This window comes from Ixodes scapularis, unplaced genomic scaffold (assembly GCF_016920785.2).
Source record: "Ixodes scapularis isolate PalLabHiFi unplaced genomic scaffold, ASM1692078v2 PGA_scaffold9__187_contigs__length_104089568, whole genome shotgun sequence".
NCBI classification, from domain to species: Eukaryota; Metazoa; Arthropoda; class Arachnida; order Ixodida; family Ixodidae; genus Ixodes; species Ixodes scapularis.
This window is the reverse complement of record NW_024609884.1, coordinates 4011352-4023210: the sequence shown is the minus strand read 5'-3', so window position 1 is coordinate 4023210 and position 11859 is coordinate 4011352. Positions and strand designations below refer to the sequence as shown.

The 11859-nt window shown below is 47.7% G+C and overlaps 1 protein-coding gene and 5 non-coding genes across 6 annotated transcripts; 5 read left to right on the top strand and 1 right to left on the bottom strand.

The window, feature by feature from the left end:
* Window positions 1–1057: 1057 nt before the first annotated feature.
* On the bottom strand, window positions 1058–1128 carry Trnag-ccc. The gene has a single exon. It is a non-coding gene; the product is annotated as a tRNA-Gly (tRNA).
* A 2272-nt stretch (window positions 1129–3400) lies between these two features.
* On the top strand, window positions 3401–3471 carry Trnag-ccc. Its single transcript has one exon. It is a non-coding gene; the product is annotated as a tRNA-Gly (tRNA).
* A 147-nt stretch (window positions 3472–3618) lies between these two features.
* Window positions 3619–3689, top strand: Trnag-ccc. The gene has a single exon. It is a non-coding gene; the product is annotated as a tRNA-Gly (tRNA).
* A 147-nt stretch (window positions 3690–3836) lies between these two features.
* Trnag-ccc lies at window positions 3837–3907 on the top strand. The gene has a single exon. It is a non-coding gene; the product is annotated as a tRNA-Gly (tRNA).
* Window positions 3908–4105: 198 nt separating this feature from the next.
* LOC115311530 lies at window positions 4106–5329 on the top strand. The gene has a single exon (XM_029970203.4). The coding sequence runs from the start codon at window positions 4136–4138 to the stop codon at window positions 5327–5329; it is 1194 nt and encodes a 397-aa protein (XP_029826063.2). The 5' UTR covers window positions 4106–4135.
* A 6118-nt stretch (window positions 5330–11447) lies between these two features.
* Trnag-ccc lies at window positions 11448–11518 on the top strand. Its single transcript has one exon. It is a non-coding gene; the product is annotated as a tRNA-Gly (tRNA).
* Window positions 11519–11859: the final 341 nt, after the last annotated feature.

Sequence of the window (11859 nt, the reverse complement as noted above, 5' to 3'; positions counted from 1 at the left end):
TGATGTGCATGGTCTTTTTTTTTTTTTTTTTTTTTAATTCTGTTCTTTGTAATTGTCGTTTTACGGGAGAGTGGCAGAGAAAAGTCAGTTTTTATCATTCTGTGTGGTCTTAACATTAGTCGAAGCCTCCGCCAGTCGATAGAAAGAAGCAAGAGGACCCTTTCGGGGTTGACTTGGATGTAAGCGTATTTTTTTTTTACCGCAAAATGAAAGTATTCCTGAAGGCTCATTCTCCGTCCAAATCAGTCCAAATGAAGCACTAGCACTCCAAATGAGATGCCAAAGTTTCAGCACTAACTAAAGTTAAGTTATGTGATTTTCTGAACATTTTAATGGGAAAATGAAGCCCATTTTCGCCCGTTTTCGGTGACTGGCAGCGCCATGAGCTCTATGTATTTGAGAGCTCTGTCGTCATCATTTTTCCACTAAAAATTCATAAAATCCTTTCCATTGAATAAAATAACGGTTAGTGCTGAAACGTTGGCATCTGCAGTAGTTTGGACTGCTAGCACTACATTTGTGCGAAGAATGAGCGTTTGGCGATATGTAGTTTATTTTCGCGTTAAAAAATACCATGCTTTTTGTATTGGGGGGGGGGGGGGGGGGGGGAGAGACTAAGGCTGTGCAGCACGTGTGATGAATGCTGACAACACCCCCCCCCCCCCCCCCCCCCCACACACACACACACACAAAAAGCGTTTTTTGTTAACTGGAATTTTGCACGTGTGTGTGTGCAATAATGGGCCCCAGCTTGGGACCGCAAGCCTCCGTGGTATGGGCATCACTGCCTTATGCGACCTAGTGTGCCTGGATCAACCCTTCCAAAGTACGAATAAAGCATTATTATTATTATTATTACTATTATTGCGACGCGCGAACATTTCTCGGCGAAGCTACGGTGTGAGAAGGCTTGATGATGATGCAAACGACTGAAAAGCAGGCGGAAGAAAATGATATTAGTTTTATTTTGCCAAAATAAGCGCCACCGTGATACCAACACGACATGGAGTCATACAGACATGCATTATAATTTAATTTCTAAAAGTGCAAAAAAGCGTGCGCCGCCCGGGAATCGAACCCGGGTCGCAAGAATGGGAATCTTGCATGATACCACTACACCAGCGGCGCAACTATGTCAAGCGTGGATCGCAGAAGGAGCACCTCTGAACGTATCAGCGAAAGATTTATTGCAGAAGTACCCGCAATTGGTTAATTTTTCGTACCACAGTTTTAAATTACGAATTTACTTGAACAAAAAAGGAACCAAAGAACTTCACTTCCCTACGTATCTTAACCAGACGCATGTCTGATTGGCACAATAGCCGATAGATGGCAGCAGTGATCCCCGTCCGTGCCGTCCGTGCCGCAGAGCCGTGCCGTCAGTGCTAACACCAACAACAGCTAAGGCCTCACCGCTCTGGGTTATGACGTCACAGATTCACAACAAGTGGGCCGACTTCAGAGGAAGGCGTCTCCGCAACGCATGTTCTCTTCTTTTCGTTAATTTTTTTTTCCCCGGAACGCCAAACGGTGCATGCTCCGGCCTTTTTCCTCTTTAGCCTCTTTGATTCTCCCGGGGCAGAATTTTCGCCTCCTTCGCGCACGGAAGGCTTGCGCAAGGCTCGCGGCGGGAGTACGCGAACTGCTTTAACCGTTTCTTTTGTGTTCGGTGCAGGGTTGCCAGGTTTCGCTACTTTGCTCCAAATTGGCTACTTTTTTTTAGGTCCATGGCCTTTGAAACTTTACGTTGCTACTTGCCTACTTTCTGGCTACTTTTTAACGCTGGTACGTTTTATTGCCATGAAGATCCGCCAGCCTGAATCCGTGACACCACGACACTTTTGTATGAAATTACGGCCGGGCGCAGGCGAGTTGGTGGAAGTTTACCATGATGATTTTAACCCAAAACAAGAGCAAAAACAATTTTTTTTTTTTTTGCAGTGGAAGAGAAAGTAACAGCGACCGACAGCGTCTCTAACTCAGCTAATAATTTTATTCAACCAACTTGCGCTTTCCTCCAATTCTGAGTGTTAGGAACGAGCGAAAGAGCCGAATGAACTCCTTGGACGCCTAAATTCATTCAAGATCTTTTTTTTTTTTTTTTTGCGTTTTTTTATTATTTTATTTTACTTCCAAGGGTAATTAGAGCTAGCGGAATCAATGAGGACGATCCCCTGGTCATCGGGACATCATTGTTAGGTAATGGACTGCAAAAATAACAATTCAAAACGCAGAATATGATCGTATGACATCTGTATCGTGCACGGTATGCGACAAGGAGACTGCGGCTGCAATCTCTTCAAACTCCATCGCTTTCTAAATGTCCAAACCTCCGGCGGCAATAAGTTGTGCCTGTAAAAAACAAACAAACAAAAACAAAAAAAAAAAAACAAAAAAAAACTCGAGTGTGCTCGGAACTTTTCGTGCATAGAGCGCGTACCGAATTTACCGCTGTGTCCTCGATGAACATGGGCTACGCTCGCAAGGTGGGCGCAAGTTTTCTCGTGAGAATCACTGTTTCAGCTTGTAACTTTTCGTAACTTAATTTATCTTATATCCTGCAGTGGTAACATTGACACGATTTTATTATATACAACGCTTAGTTGAAGGCTCAATTCCGCTGCTGCGTGTGGCTCAACATTGTCGAAAAGTTCTATCCGTTTTCCTGAATCGCGATCTCCTGCGCGATAGCAGAGAGCCGTGAACTTACGTTGACCGTCACAACGCGACTGGGTTCTTCTTATTTTGAAAATTAGTCCATAACGTAGCTGAAAAGAAAACTTCAATTTGTACTTCTGAAACATGCTCATGCATCGATTTCGAATCGTTGAATCATTGATCGACTCGCTCCAGCAATGGACCTATCTTGACTTGGCTGTTTTCAGTTCTAGACAAAGGTCATTTTCGTCGACACGGGATCCTCTATGAAAACTTTTATAAACATCTGCAAGCCTGAGAGACCTGCCTTCGATCGTTCCCTGCAATGCTCTTATTTCGCGCGTCCTCGAGGACAACCTCAAGGACGACTTCTAGGACGACATCTAGGGCGACGCCTAGAGAAATTCAGCCTTTCCACTCTGGTGAAAACCAGAGTGGAAAGGGTGGAAGTGTTGCCGCCATCTATAAGCGAGGCCGGTAAACCGGTTGTCTCGTTGCCCCCGTCGCTCATAGATGGCGATAGCTGTCCAGAGTTTTGTGTGTACATTTTTTTGCGGGAGACACGAGACATTCAACCCTCAACCCCCTCCTTCCCCCCCCCCCCCCCAAAAAAAAAAAAAAAGAAAAAAAAACATTTATAAGGGAGGCATATGATAATGAACCAATGACAGTTGCTGCTGTATTAAATCCTTTAGCGATACGTCAAAGACAGCTCCGTCTATGGTCTACCCATGACACAGCCGCGCCGCTGGTGTAGTGGTATCATGCAAGATTCCCATTCTTGCGACCCGGGTTCGATTCCCGGGCGGCGCACACTTTTTGCACTTTGAAATTAATTTATAATGATGTGCGACGTGACGTGCGACGTGACGTGCGAAAGAGGTGACAGTTGCTTCTGTATGAAATCCTTTAGCGATACGTCAAAGAGCGCTCCGTCTATGGTCTACCCATGACACAGCCGCGCCGCTGGTGTAGTGGTATCATGCAAGATTCCCATTCTTGCGACCCGGGTTCGATTCCCGGGCGGCGCACACTTTTTGCACTTTGAAATTAATTTATAATGATGTGCGACGTGACGTGCGACGTGACGTGCGAAAGAGGTGACAGTTGCTTCTGTATGAAATCCTTTAGCGATACGTCAAAGAGCGCTCCGTCTATGGTCTACCCATGACACAGCCGCGCCGCTGGTGTAGTGGTATCATGCAAGATTCCCATTCTTGCGACCCGGGTTCGATTCCCGGGCGGCGCACACTTTTTGCACTTTGAAATTAATTTATAATGACGTGCGACGTGACGTGCGACGTGACGTGCGAAAGAGGTTTGAAACTGTGACGCGGAAAATGAACCAATGACAGTTGCTTCTGTATGAAATCCTTTAGCGATACGTCAAAAAGCGCTCCATCTATGGTCTACCCATGACACAGCCGCGCCGCTGTCATTCGACTTCCGGCTGCCGAGCAGATCGGACGTACTTATCATGAGCTCCGTCGGAGCGGTATCAGCGGCCCTTTCCGGCCGCGGAAGCAGGAACGCTGACTCTGCATCGCAGGACTACGAAGTGATAATGCCTACGGTGCCTACTGGCTCGTCTGTCCAGAACACGATTTTTTTACACGCCGATGTGCGAGCCCGGCCCTACCGCCTGGAACATTTCCGAGACGCCTTGGCCCGTGCGGCACTTCTCCCTGAAGTGCTCGCCTTGGGGGCGTACCAGTACAACCACGTGTGGGCTGTGACCTTCAGGAGCGCCGAGGGCAAGAAGAAGTTGCTCGCAACCGACGGCTTCACAGTCAAGGAAGGCCGCTGTGTCGTGGTGGACCCGAATAACCAGGACACGCGACTCAAGCTCCACTGGCTGCTGCACCACGTCCAAGATGAAGAAGTGCGTGTGGCCCTGGCGCCCTTTGGGAGGGTGACGGGGATCACAAGAGACAAGTGGCACGTGCCAGGCTGTATGGACACGGGGTCGACGACACGCTCGGTGACCCTCAAGCTGGCAGCCGGCGTCACGGTGGAGGACATCCCTCACCAGCTGCGCATCGCTGGCGACCTGGTGTTGGTGGTGGTGCCGGGCAGGGCGCCGCTTTGCCTTCGGTGTAAGGGCAAGGGCCATATACGCCGGGAGTGCAGAGTACCACGCTGTGCGTCCTGCAGACGTTTCAGCCACAGTGAGAGCCAATGCGTCCGCACTTACGCGAGCGTCGCAGGGCCCGTGAGGAGCGACGATATTTCGGAGCACGTCATGGACGTGGCTGACGCCGAGGAAGCTGTTAGCGGAGGAGCGAGTCAGCTACCCGAGCAGGCACCAGCACCCCTTGGCCCTTTGGGGAGCAGTGACGAAAGCCGAAGCGACGGTGACCGCGGTAGGCTACCTGCGAAGACGTCGGCGGGCGGTGCACCGAGTGTGGAAAACGTCGGCTTGGCGAAGTCTTCAGCTATCGAGACGCCGCATACTGACAAGGTTGAACCTAAGGACGTCGAGACAGAGGTCCCCACGTCCCCGGTCCCCAAGCGGGCTCGTGAACTTGGTGAAAAAGTCAGCCAGAACTCCGGAGCGGCTGCCCCCGATGAGCCGCCCCCAAAGGCGCCTCTGACGCGGCGGTCAAGCCTGAGACCCAAGCCCAACATACCACCGGACCGAAGTCCGATGGTGACGCCGCCCACGCAGTAGTGAGGCCTCGCGCTCTGCAAGGCACTCGGAACTCTAGAGGGACGTAAACACGACGTGGCCGAGACGGAGACCTCCTGTAGCGCCTTGGACTTTTCGGCTGCCGAAAATGGCCGGCCAGCGCTTCGGGACAGTGAGTCGTTAGGCGTCTCTCAAAGAGCCGAGGTGAGCACCAAGCAGCTCCGTTCTACTCGCTCAGAAAGGGCAGGTAATCTCGATACAGCCCTACGTGTCGCCACGCTGAATGTACGGGGCCTGGCGGCCAGGCGCAGGCAGTACCAACTTAGCCGCCTTTTTCTGGATAACGACCTTGACGTAGTGGCTGTGCAAGAGACGAAAGTAGAGAGCGAAGAGCAAACGAGCCGTATGCTTCAGCCTTTCAGCGCTCGCTATAATGTGTGTGTATGCCACTCCGTTGGTAGATCTGGCGGTTGTGCTTTATTTTTGCGCAATTCCGTAGGAATTGTGGCAGAGTCTGTTGCTGTTTGTACGAATGGGCGTTTGATTGTATGCGATTTTTCCTTTTCCGGTAAGCAATGGCGTATAACATGTGTCTACGTGCCAAATCAGCAAAGTGAACGTGGTATTTTTTTTGAACAAGTTGCCTCCTATCTTAACTCTGATAAACTTATTATCTTCCTGGGAGATTTTAACTGTGTGTGCGTTCCAGAAGATAGAGTACAGCAGTTGCCGATACGTGATCAGAGCGCGATGTTATTGAATACCTTAGTGCAAGAATATAACTTAGAGGACGTTGGGTGGGTTCTGTTGAAAAGTAATGTACCCCAGTTCACGCATCACCAACGCGCAAGCCACGCCAGGCTTGATAGGGCTTATATATCAACAGAACTGGTCCCACTCTGCCAGAACTATGACGTTAAACATGTGTCTTTCAGTGATCACAGCTTGGTAATGTTCACGCTAGGAACTAAACAAAATAAAAAGGCCTTTAACTGGGATTTATGGAAATTTAATGATAAGCTTTTGAAAGATGAGGCCTTCATGAGCGGAGTGAAGGAAAGCACACAAAAGCTGCTGGAGGCTGAGACTGGAAGCTTTAGAACATTGTGGGAGCTATTTAAGGACGAAGTAAAAATTAATGCGATCGAACGGGCGAGTTTTTTGAAAAGGCAAGAAAGGGCAAAAGAAAAAGAACTGCAATGTCAGCTCCAGTTTCTGCTATGTATGGAGAGCGCTCAACCGGGACAGTTTACGAAAGAAGTTAGCGAAGTCAAGAGCAAACTAGAGCTTATCGATGCAGATAACTACCGAGGAGCAGTGATAAGAGCTCGAGCTGAACGATTGTGGGCGGGAGAAACACCGACTAAGCGCTCACTGAGTGATGAAAAAAATATGCAATACAAAACGAAATAAAAGAGATACAATACGGCAGCGAAATCACCCGTGATAAAAAGATTATTAAACGTGCTTTCTTTGAATATTATCGAGATCTTTTAGGGCACAAAATAAGTGTTGAGGGTGGTTTTGAAAAAGAGTTTTTACCGTTAATGCCACAATTAAATGAGGAGGTTAAGACAGTCCTCGAAGTTCCGATAAGTGTGCTAGAAATAAAAAGAGCTATTGATGATCTAAACACAGGAAAGTCTCCCGGACCCGATGGATTGGGGGCAGCTTTTTACAAGGCCTTTAAAGAACCTATGGCTGAGGCTCTACACCGTGTGCTACTAGAAGCGTACGTGGTAAAGGAAATGCCACCATCTTTCCGGAGAACCCATACCATTTTGATTCCCAAAAGTGAAGACCCTGTAAAACAATTATCGGTTAAGTCATATCGCCCAATAACCCTTACTAACGTAGATTATAAGATTTTTATGAAAATTTTGGCGAGAAGAATGCAAACTATAATAACATCCATTGTTGGGCCTCACCAAACCTGTGGCATTAAAGGGCGCACAATCTTTACAAATATTCACGTGGCCAGAAGTATTTTAGAGTGCTGTGACGCTTTCGGCGGTAGAGTGGCCATGCTGCAACTGGATTTAGAAAAGGCCTTTGATAGGGTAGCGCACGATATACTTTTTTCGATATTGGAACACGTGAATGTAGGTTCAGTTATTTTAGATGGTGTAAAAATGTCATATGAAAAGTGCTTTACAAGCCTAATCGTCAATAAGGAAGTGAGTGAAAAATTGGAAATTCGGTCCACGGTCCGACAGGGATGCCCTTTATCTCCTCTGTTGTTCGCCATTTATCTCGAGCCATTTTGTTTAAAGATCCTTCATAGTCAAAGGATACGTGGTTTTAGGCTGGCTTCAAGTGAAGTCAAGCTCCTTTCTTACGCAGACGATATAGCTGTGTTTTGTAAGGATACAGAAAGTGTTAGTGAGGTTGTGAAAGAAACTGCCTTGTTTTGTAAGATGGCAGGTAGTGCCATAAATTGGAAAAAATGCGTTGGATTCTGGCACGGTTGTTGGGAATCCACGCCAGTTAGTTTTGAAAACATTCACTTTACTGTTTTGTCGCCCAAGTACCTTGGCGTGCCACTAGAACATTATCGTGATACCGGAGACTATTGGAGGGAGCAGACGGAGCAAGTACGGGCAAAAACAGCAAAGTGGGGTGGTAAAGACCTTTCAATGTTTGCGCGGTCATTAGTTTGCAACTTGTTTATAGTGGCAAAAGTATGGTATGTGTTACAAGTGCTGTCGATGTCGAGAGTGAATGTTCAGAGGTTACATAGGGTGTTTGCGGTTTTCGTATGGGGTTCGGGTTGGGAGCGAAGCAGTCGTACTAATTTGTTTCGTTCTGCGCGAAATGGTGGGATTGGGCTTGTTCATTTGTTTCTTCGGCAGGTGGTTTCTCGTTTTATTTTTCTTCGGGATCAAAAAGACGATTTCTTGCGAACTGTTCTGCAGGTCAGACTGTGTCATATATTACCTGAGTTTGTTGTATCTACTAGTACCTTTCAACGTGTGGTTTTTTGTATGAAGTGGTCAGAGCCTTTCAGTTTTTAAAAGTACGGTTTTCATTAGAGTATTTAAGTGTTGTCGATCGGAAGCGCTTATATAAAGATCTGGTTGACACTGTGCTGCCAATACCTTTGTACCGCTCCTTATATTGTGAGGGCCCAGGAAGAGATGTTTTAAAAAGGGTTAAAAGAATGCCGGTTAGGCCAACTGTGAAGACCTTCTTTTTCCAGCTACACAGTGGCACCCTTCCTGTTAAGCCCTGGCTGCAGGAATAAGGCCTTTTTGTGCCATGGTCTATTAACTGTCTCTTATGTCGAAAACCCGAAACTGTGGAAGATATTTTCCTGGACTGTTGGGATGCTGTTTTTTTGTGGGACATTTTGCAACGTACCCTGAAGAAGGACCTACCATTAAAGGGACCATGAAATGACTTTTTTACTTTTTCCAGATAACTTTTACATTAAACCGTCAATGTTCACTGAATGCCGAACAGGCATCCGTTTTCGTCTCGGTTTATTAACTTCTACACAAAAAATTAATGAAATATCGACTTTTTCTTGACCGCAAAACAAGCCGTGACGTACGCTGCTTCCGGAACCAGAAGTTCTCTCGGCAGTTGGAGATGGGAGCGTTACGGCGACGAGTTGGGGTGTGCCGGTAGGTTTTACTGCGCCGATGTCACCGACGTATTTTCTGAATCGGCGCCTCTCATCGCCGCATCGCAGCTGAGCGAAATTCAATGAGATACGTTGCGCTACAGCGACAGCATGGGACTAGTCCCATACGCCGTTATGCCTGTTGGGAAGTGCAGCGAGTCTTCCGGTGAAGACTCCAGAAGTTAACCCAACTGTCATTGTTGGTAAAAGGCGGCCAGTGTCAGTCGTTTGCAAAGCGACGTAGATGGAAACAAATTGCCGCGGCGTTTTTCGCGGTCTCGGAGATGCAGGAGCGAGCCGACGTTAAAAAAGATACGTTTGAACTACGAGTGTCAGCAAGAGCCACGTAAATACCCGTTCACACTCGGAGCGGACGCGCGCGTTTGATGGAAGTGCTGTATTCGCGCTGTTGGTAAGCGCTTCGGGACCGATCTTTTACGATTGCAACTCGATACTGAAGGCGGGAACACATTTGCGAAAAAACGAACCGAAAATCGGAGAGAAATCGGAGGCTGCAAAAATCGTAGCTTGCGATTTTCGGAAGACGAGCCACATCAGGTGGAATGCGCGGCGCGGAAATCGCAATGCACCGCGGTTATCGTGCTCCGACTTTGGGAGGCTGTGCGGTAGTCTGGCGAACTGGCGTCCCATATTTCGCGCCTCTTAAAAACTTCAGCTATTAAAACCTCGTTGAATGCCACGCGAGCCTTTGTACCACCACCCTTTGATAAAGACAGAAGGGGTTTTCTACGAAGGTTGAGACGAGAACGCAGGGATGGCATACAATGTTGCCTGCGCTGCTTCCGAAGCTGCGTGATCCGCCATGTTGCGAGCCGATCGTATCTTTTCGTTCCGTCCTGTTCCGGGCTTTCGCTCCCCGAGCTCCTCCGCCCCGAATTCGGAGGCGCCGTGCGAAAATATCTGGCGCTGCAGATCTTTCGAACCACTCCCGATTTTCGGAAAAGGGGAGGAGCCTAGCTGCCGTGCGATTTTCGTGTGCGGTTTTCGCACAAAATTCGGCTTTTTTTCGCAAATGTGTTCCCGGCTGACGCGACACTCGGCAAAGAAAGGTTGGACCGGTATTGCGCGTATACCTCGCACGAACTGTTACAGCTCGACAGTGACGTGCAGTCTGTCAGAATAAAAATGGCATACCAATAACAAAGTGTACATACCGTGTTACGAAGGTAATCCATACAGCGTTTATTTCAGCTCTATATCACACAAAACAAGAAGAGAGAATTGACGAGGGTCCCTTTTCGACGAGTGTTCGTCAACCCTGCCTCGGAAAACAAGGGGAAGAGATTGACCTCACCTCTTAATCTAGAATTGAGGTCAGTGATCAAACTATAATACGGGAAGGGTCCACAAGGGTCGCGCGGGCATATTCCATTTAGCACGCCAGCCGGTCGTAGGCAGACAGACGGTCTTGCGACGAAGCAACGCTGCGCCGAGTCGGAGTGCCTGCTAGGCCTATATCCTGAGAGCTTCGTAGGAGCGGGATTCGCGGCTGTTGTCGCTCTTCTCGGGTGTTTGTGGATCCAGCGTTCTTGTTCGTCGTGGTCTGTTTTAAGTACATTTTTTTCTTGCTGCTTGAAGTCGGCACGCGCGAGATGAAGACGTAGAAAAATAAACATTCAGTCAGTCAGAGTTCTGAGAGGAAGGAAACCAAAGGAAATCACCGTTCTGAACTCGGCCCTGCCCTACTGCGCACGCGCAGTGGTTGCTTCGTTTACCACACGATAGATGGCGCTTGGCTCTCAGGATTATCAAATTTGGCAATTTTCGCCACACATCTCTAATTATGCTACAAAATGTGGATCTGAATATTATTTAACAAAACTTTTAGGAAACATTCGCCGGCTATTTATTGTTTACGATCGCGGTGCTGGTGAGGTAGGCTCTTACCCAATAAGCGACCTGGATTTGGCTGACGTGCTCCATTTCCGCGGATGCATCGTAGTGAACAGGCGAAGGAAGGAAGGCGCAAAAGAGTCCAGTTTTCTTTTAAAAGTTCTATAGCAAATAATTTTTTTTGGCTCCCTAGTTTTGTGTTTTCGTGTTTCTTTTCACACCTTTTACGACGTGCGGTGGATGAAATTCGATTTTAAAATCATTTCATGGTCCCTTTAACAAATTATGGTATTAGATTCCCATCTGTCGACAACGAAGGGGGTGTGCCTTACGACATGTTTATGCTGTTGGGCCTCCACAGCCTATGGAGGACTAGGATGGCTGTACGAAATGCTGATGTTAACCCCCGTCAAGCAAGGGAATATTTAATTGAGAGTGCTATTTATGTAAGAGAAGTGTGTGAGACGCTGACCGAAAAGCCTGAGTGGGTGCCTATACTGGACAGGCTGGTATCGATGAAGCAATTTTAAAGTTAGTCGCAGTCCAGGGACTATCTGGTCGCTCTAGGTTGTCATTGTTGGGGATGTTTTTTGTACTGTCTGTTGAAATAAAGGTAGTAAAGACAAAAAAAAAACGATACGTCAAAGAGCGCTCCGTCTATTGTCTACACATGACAGAGCCGCGCCGCTGGTGTAGTGGTATCATGCAAGATTCCCATTCTTGCGACCCGGGTTCGATTCCCGGGCGGCGCACACTTTTTGCACTTTAAAAAAATTGATTTATAATCAATGTGCGCATGGCTCGATCTCGTAATGGTATCATGTGACACTTAGTTTGGCAAAATGAAACCAATATAATTTTCTTCCGCCCTTTCTTCAGTCGGTTGCAATGCCACCAAGATTTTTATTTCAGGCTCGCAATGAACTTGAGAAAAAACTAGTTTTTTTTTGGTCCGAAGTAGTAGATTTGATATGTGAATGCGACGCGAGCGGTCGCCGGGTCGCGTCCGTTTGCGTCGCCTCGGCAAGAGAGGTCTCGTATACTGGCCTTCTCACACCGTATACCTTCGCCGAGAATTGTTCGCGCAACAACA